The 7,749-nt window shown below is 36.1% G+C and overlaps 2 protein-coding genes across 2 annotated transcripts in view; one reads left to right on the top strand and one right to left on the bottom strand.

Annotated features, from left to right (window-relative positions):
• LOC104820418 (probable indole-3-pyruvate monooxygenase YUCCA10) overlaps positions 1 to 82 on the bottom strand; it is a 2,534-nt gene extending 2,452 nt beyond the window's left edge. The window contains exon 1 of the mRNA XM_010550858.1: positions 18 to 82. Within this exon, the coding sequence (XP_010549160.1) occupies positions 18 to 50 (33 nt within the window). The 5' untranslated portion in view covers positions 51 to 82. The remainder of the gene's footprint in view (positions 1 to 17) is intronic.
• A 2,478-nt stretch (positions 83 to 2,560) lies between these two features.
• On the top strand, positions 2,561 to 3,490 carry LOC109116952 (uncharacterized mitochondrial protein AtMg00810-like). Its single transcript, XM_019203301.1, has one exon. It carries the CDS (start codon positions 2,561 to 2,563, stop codon positions 3,488 to 3,490), a length of 930 nt encoding a protein of 309 aa, XP_019058846.1.
• The last annotated feature ends 4,259 nt before the right edge of the window (positions 3,491 to 7,749 follow it).

The raw sequence follows: 7,749 nt of genomic DNA on the forward strand, positions 1-7,749 counted from the left end.
GTGGCTAAACCGGCCGGTCCAGCTCCCACAATCGCCACCACAGGCTCCATTGATGAAATGTATAGTAATATTGCGTATGGAGTTCTTGTGTGTGATTGAACAATACAGATGCTGTGATGTATGTATATATATACACACATATATAGAGGGGATTAATTATGTGAATCTTGTGAAGTTGGATTCTCCTATTGCGATTTTGACATGTGGAGGCCATGGAACAACGGAATTGATGAGTAGGGATTTTTTTTTATGGACCTTTGGATAGACTATAGAAATTAACAAATATAATGGCAGTTTATATAAGGTAGTGGGTATCACCTAACAATAATAATAATAAAAAAACATTCATATGTTAAACAAGGGAAAAAAAAAAAGAATTGGCTTAACACTAATTGGGATAGACTTGAGTGTTATATTCCTTCAAATGCATGATCTAGAGTTTGTTTCACCAATCACCATGTATGTGTAAGATATTTATAGAGATATTTATATATATATATATAAGGACCGCCATTGGCGCAAATCTCACGTTCAAGGAAATCACAGAGAACTTTGGCGTAAGGTCTCTGCAATTCTCCAGCTGTCTATTTTATCTCTACTTTGTAGTTGTTATATAAATAAAAAAAGAAAATTTCAAATATATATATATATATACACACCATTGCCCTTTTTAGTTAATGGTGATACTTATAGAGAATCCAGCCATTTATCTCTAATTTTTTGTTGTTGTATTAAAAAATTCTAAATAAATATACAATTTTTTCAAATCTTATCGTGTATATATATATATATATATGTATAAGCGTGTGTATATATGTATATATATGCATATATATATGAGTGTGTATATATGTATGTATATTGAGATATATATGTATGTATATTTTTGGATTTATTTATTATTATTATTATTATTATTTGATCTGTCAAAAAAATTCACTGACAAATGTACACTTTTTCTTATCTTGGCCCAACTGACAAATGTACACTTTCCTTTTCTGTAGTTACGATATTTTTATTAATAATGATCATTTCCACTTATCAGGTAGATTGTAGAATAAGTCATTTTGATAATAACTAAGTAATATACATAAATGCTAAATATTTTTTTATATATATTATATCTTAAAACAACATAAATATACAATTCATTCTTTTCAATTTTTTTATTATAAAATAATAAATTGTAATACAATTATTCAATATATTTTATCAATCTTGTAATGAGTATTATCATATAAATATTTTTTTATTTTATAGATTATATATTTTTTAGGGTATTTTTTTGGTCTTAGTTGCTGTAATATTTCTAAAATACATTTTTTTGAAGATTATATTAAAGATGACACATGAAGAATAAACTACAAAAAAAAAATCAAACAAAACATGGAAAAAGATAATATTTTTTATAAATTGTACCTTATAACGATTTTTTTTATTTATTGCAATCTTTTTTAATATAATCAATTATATTCGTTCAAAATTTATGATAAATGAGGCACAAGAACTAAATTTTAAAAGAAAAAACTGAAATAAAATAGTAAAAATATTTATATTTATGAATTCAACATAAAATGGGATGCTTTGGAGAAAAATGTGTATCGATTATTTAGAAAATAAACTAAAACGAAAAAAATACACTTTTGAGAATACTCAAGGTTCTAAAAAATGAAAGAAAAATAATTAATTCTGGGAGAACACAAATTTACATATTTAATATTTACACCAATTTTACTAATATATACAAAAACCTAATTTGAACTTTCACCACATCGAACATATATATATTGTCATAACCAAAGATATCTAAATATATTTATTTGTTAGATGGCATAATCTTGAGATGTTTAATGTAAGGATAGTAGATTTATTGCGTCTAATTCTAATAATCATAATGGAATTTTTATTATATAACAACAAAATTAGATAAAATGTAATTTGACATAATTCTCCTTAGGATTTTACTCTATTATTAACGCTATATTTATACAAGCGAGGAGTCTTAGGTTAAGTTCTAAGTTAATTAATACATGGCAACGAAAATATTTACATATTTTCTATAATATCCCTTATTACACTTTCTTGGAGCGAAACGAGAGAGAAAGTTGAGAAATAGAGATATGAATAAACATGTCGACATATTGTGAAGAGGATGAGATATGGAGAACTCGAATGTGACCAAGAGCAGCCTATTCACGGACGAAGTAGATATCGATCTCGATGTGTTTATCCTGTTTGTGTTCTACTGGATCAGCCGACATGTACATTGTAAAGAAATTGAAGAATTTGTTAGAGTATATACCGTTGGGATTGAGTTGTTAAGTATATATTCGTATCTTAGCTGATATGCTCTGTTTCCTATTTTCCAGCAACTACCTGGTTGTATTTAAGGAAGACATTCTTCCAGTTTCGTAACTAAGAAATCTATTCTATTGATCAAACTTCTATAGTTTCACATGGTATCAGAGCTACATGAGTAGTTCCTGATTTTCTTTTTTTCGGTCCCCTATTTCCTATTTCCTATCTATCTTTCTTCGTGAGATCCGGAAGAGGATCCATCATGAGGATCTGGCGTCTGGCAGGAGTGAAGGATAATCTGCATTCCCACTTTCAGCTCAAAGATCTGGGCACATTGAATTATTTTTTGGGATTGGAGATTGCTCGTTCTACTCAAGGTATCTCGGTTTGTCAGCGTAAATATACTCTGGAACTTTTGGAAGAGTTTGGTATGCTCGGTTGCAAACCTCTCGCCACGCCCATGGAGTTTCATCAGAAGCTGAGTCAAGAATCTGGAGATGTTCTCCCTGATCCATCTCATTATCGGGCCTTGATTGGTAAACTGATATACTTGTCGATTACTCGTCCGGATATCAGTTTTTCTGTGACAAAGTTGAGCCAATACATGTCTCAGCCACGTACGACGCATCTTCAAGCTGCTTATCGGGTGTTACGTTACTTAAAGACTGATCCTGGACAAGGGCTTCTATACTCGTCTTCCTCGGATACTAATCTTCGGGGTTACTCAGATGCGGACTGGGCTTCTTGCCCGGATTCGCGTCGTTCGGTTACTGGTTTCTGCATTTTTCTTGGGAATTCCTTGGTGTCTTGGAAATCAAAGAAGCAACAAACCATTTCCCGGAGTTCGGCGGAATCGGAATACAGGGCTATGGCTCAAACTACTTGTGAACTTGTTTGGATCGATACTCTGCTTCATGAGCTGCGTATCATCTCTTCTCGCCCTATTCCGTTATTCTGGGAGAACCAATCTGCTGTTCATATCTCAAACAACCCGGTTTTCCATGAACGAACGAAACATATCGAACTCGATTGTCATTTCGTTCGTGATCGGTTTAAGTCGGGATTTCTCAAGCCCCTGCATGTTCCTTCTCGGGACCAAATTGCTGATCTTCTAACGAAGCCTGTCTCTATCGAAGCATTCCAGAGATTATTATCCAAGATGGGTGTTCACTCCATGTACACTCCATCTTGAGGGGGAGTGTTAGAGTATATACCGTTGGGATTGAGTTGTTAAGTATATATTCGTATCTTAGCTGATATGCTCTGTTTCCTATTTTCCAGCAACTACCTGGTTGTATTTAAGGAAGACATTCTTCCAGTTTCGTAACTAAGAAATCTATTCTATTGATCAAACTTCTATAGTTTCACAGAATTGAAGTGAGGAAAGAAGAACATATCAAAACAAAGACTTGCTCAGATATGCAACTCTCTCATAGAGACGAAGAAAAAACTTAGGATTATTTAGGGGGAAAATTCTGAAAGATATTCCCTTTATTCCCTTGACAATCATGTACAACTCTCGTAGTCTATATATAAGTTTGATGTGCATATAGAAAAGGAAATGAAACTGTTAGTGCAATTATTTGCACATGTGTTTTTAGTCGTTAAGTGGTTATTGCAGGTTCAACAAACTTGAGAGATTTCAGGAGAAGAATCTGGCGAGATAGAGCTCACGCAAATCTGAGGTACAACTGACGAGTTTCAGATAAAGTCAAATACTCTAAGAGATTGAGATGAACTCAATGTCAACCACTTGGAGAGATTTTAGGGAACACAATCTGAAGAGATAGAGCCACGAAGTTTAGATTTGACTCCAAGAGATAAAGATAGAATCAAAGCTAAGAAGATTTGAGGAGATTTAAGATAGAGACAATCTTGGAGATAAAGTCAAAGACTTGAAGAGATAGAGACAAAGATGAGATCTTGGAGATAGAGATAAAATCCAAGAGAATCAAGGAGGAGTCTATCAAATGAATTTGTGGAGATCTAAGGCGAACTGGAGGAGCCTATATAAAGGAGACACAAGTTGCAGATCAGTTTTCACGGAGAACAAAGCATATTTTACTAAAAGAGAGTTTCTGTTAGTGCGCGATAACTCATTATTTGGTGTGTATGTGTCTGAGATAGAGACCCATTGCGCAAATCTCTTTTCTCTGGTGAGTGTTTGGATGTGGATCTAAGGGGGAGACCTAATGGAAAAATCTCCGTTCCTTTGGTGAGTGATTTACATTTGGTAAGGTTTTTGATCGGTAGAATTCATTGTGAGAGTGGGTGTTGAGTAACTCTAACAAAAAGTGAGTTGTACTTGACTTTTTCTCAAATGAATAGAACTAATTAGTTTTTCCCTTTACTCTTTGAGGGTCCGGTTTTTTCAGAATCAAATGTAAAAGGAAATACATTTATGTACAAACGGTAAATTGCAGAATTTTATTTTTGCGTTGTTTCTGAGTTGTTTATGTCTTGGAGTTTCTGTCGTCATTGGTTATGTTCAGACTGTTACTCGATCGTCTTTGTATCCACTTCATACTTGTCAATATTCCCCTTAAAAATTAGACGTGAATAATCGATGAGTCCAATCTTGGAGAGACATTTATTGAGAGTGAATGAACTTGTAGCTTTTGTCAAGATATCTGCGAGTTGATACTGACTTCTAGTGTATTTGGTTGCGATTAGTCCTTGCATGATCTTCTCCTAATAAAGTAGCAGTCAACTTCTATATATTTCGTTTTTTCATGAAAGACTGAATTTGAAGCTATGTGGAGAGCCGCCTGATTATCGCATTGTAATGTAGTCGGTTTCTCCAATCGATTCCCACGTAATTGAGCAATTTTTGAAGCCAGATTATTTCACTTGTAGTGTTTGCCATTGTGCGGTATTCGTCTTCGACACTTGATCTTGCAACCACCGTCTGTTTCTTGTTTTTCCATGTGACTAGATTCCCTCCTATGAAGGTATAGTAGCCAGTTGTTGATTTGTGATCCTTTTGGTCTCCGGTTCAGTTTGCATCACAGTATGCCATAATTTATGTATGTTGATTATTCGTCACTTGCACTCCTTTGTTTGGTGTTGCTTTGAGATATTTGGGTATCCTCTCCACCATGAGCCAATGAGTGTTTGTTGGAGCATGCATCCATTGGCTGATCTGATGCACAGTAAAGCTTATATCAAGACGTGTTATTGTAAGGTATATTAACTTACCCACAACGCGTCGATATCCTTCGGGATCTTCCAATGATTCCCCCTCGCGTTGGTTTTTGGAATGTTCTTCAAGCGGGATCTAAACCGACTTACAATCAAGCTTCCCTATTTCCTGTAACAAGTCCAAAACGTATTTTCCTTGCAACGAGAATAAAGAATTAGTCCTGAGTGACTTCAATGCCAAGAAAATATTTCAAGACTCCAATATCTTTAATGTCGAATACAAAGTTTAAGTATTGTTTCGTTTCTTGGATTCCAATACGGTCACTTCCTACAATGATGATATCATCAACATAGACGAAAAGAATAACAATACTACAAGACGTCCGAAGAATGAAAAGGGAGTGGTCAGAGTCGCTTCAGGTGAAACCTTTACCAGTTAGAGCGAGATAGAGTTTGAGGCCATAGAGCGATTTTTGTAGTCGACAAACTTGTCCTGGCTTAATCGGACGAGGGAACATAGAGGAGGGGTCTGTAAATCTCTTCTTCCAAGTCACCTTGGAGAAAAGCGTTTTTCACATCCATCTGCCACAAATCCCAATTTAAATTAATAGATAAAGATAAAATAACACGAATAGTGGACAACTTAGCTATGGGGGCGAATGTCTTGGTGTAGTCTTCGCCGTAAGTCTGAGTGAAACCCTTGGAAACCAAGCGGGCTTTATAACGCTCTATTTCACCCGTGCTTAAAATATTTGATTTTATAAATCCATTTGCAGCCAACGGAACATTTGTTCGGAGGAAGGTCAGCAATCTCCCATGTGTAGTTTCGCTAGAGGGCCGAGATTTCCTCCTCCATAGACTTCTGCCAAACCGAGATTTTTTTGGCCTGTAAAAAACTAATAGGTTCTTGTACCTGTTCAATAGCACTCAAGAAGGCATGATCAATAGGTAAATCTAAAGATGAAAAAGGATGACTCGAGTGATGGACAACCATGTTCGATTGTCGATTGCGGGAAGCTGGAAACACCCATTCTGAACCGAGGTGGGTGGAAGGAGTGCGAGGTCTGTTGCTCTGACACAGAGGGACATGATCAGTATACAGGACAGGGGCAAGGTCTGTGCAAGATTTGATGCCTGGTGGAGCTTCGTCCGCGATTGGTGGAGCTAGGGTTGAGGTCAAACATGGAAGAATTTGTGCAGGGACGATGTCTACCCATGAATTGGCGTCTGCTGGAGGTTCAGTAGAAGTTCCCCCTTGCTTAGAGGAAGCAGAACTTGTGGGGCGAGTCGAAGGAACAAGGACGAGACTGGGCATGAGTTCCCCCTCACGCAGAAGAGCTGTAGCATCAGGCACCGATGTCGAATCTGCATAAATTATTAGTGGTGTAATCGAAGGTAAAGGGATACCTGAAACCTATGAAAGCATGTGAGCAGGTCCACTATTGTCAGCGGAATGCAAGGCGAAAATGGGTCCTGCAGGGTGAGGTGTCGAAGGAGCTGGGGATGTGTTGTTTAAAGTGCTAATAGATTGAATGTATTGTAATGAATACTCATTATAGTCTGAACCTTGCTGAATTAAAATTTTCAAAACGGTCCAGTCATGAGAACCAAAATAGCTAACATCTTCAACAAATTTAGCGTCGCAAGAAGTATAAAGATGTCGGGTTTGAGGATGGTAGCAAAGATAACCTTTTCGATCCGGTGGGTAGCCCAAGAAGCCATATCGAATGCTCCGAGGGTCGAGTTTATCCCATGCTCCTTCATGAACACGAACAAATCACACACAACCAAATACTTTAAGATGATCAAGAGTAGGTTTCTTATGGAAGATTACCTCATACGGTGATTGATCTCGAAGAATTTGTTTCGGGAGACAATGAATAAGATAACACGCCATCGTCAGCGCATCACCAATATTGTTTTGACGTAACAAAACATAATCAGATTGAAGGTTTATTCAGTTAAAATTGGTTACGTAGACATGCTGACATCAACTTTCTGAGCCAACGTGGATTTCCGATCGCCTGAAATTGTGGTCAAACAAGTCAACGGATTATTAGAGCAACAATTTGCAAGTTCGAGGTTTTATTCAGTTACATATTGCAAGTTTGGGGTTTGAATGGCAGCTTTGCAAGTCGATGGTTTATTTGTATATTTTTTTGCAAGTTCGAGGTTTTTTAGGAGTTTTACCCTAGATTAAATAATCAAACGCATTAACGATCACTATCACGGTTCCTAAATCGATCAACCTATCTTTCAATAATCTTAATCAATTCATTCAATGAATTCATTCCGAATCTAATTCCAACT

The sequence above is a fragment of the Tarenaya hassleriana genome, unplaced genomic scaffold (assembly GCF_000463585.1).
Source record: "Tarenaya hassleriana unplaced genomic scaffold, ASM46358v1 Cleome30, whole genome shotgun sequence".
NCBI lineage: Eukaryota > Viridiplantae > Streptophyta > Magnoliopsida > Brassicales > Cleomaceae > Tarenaya > Tarenaya hassleriana.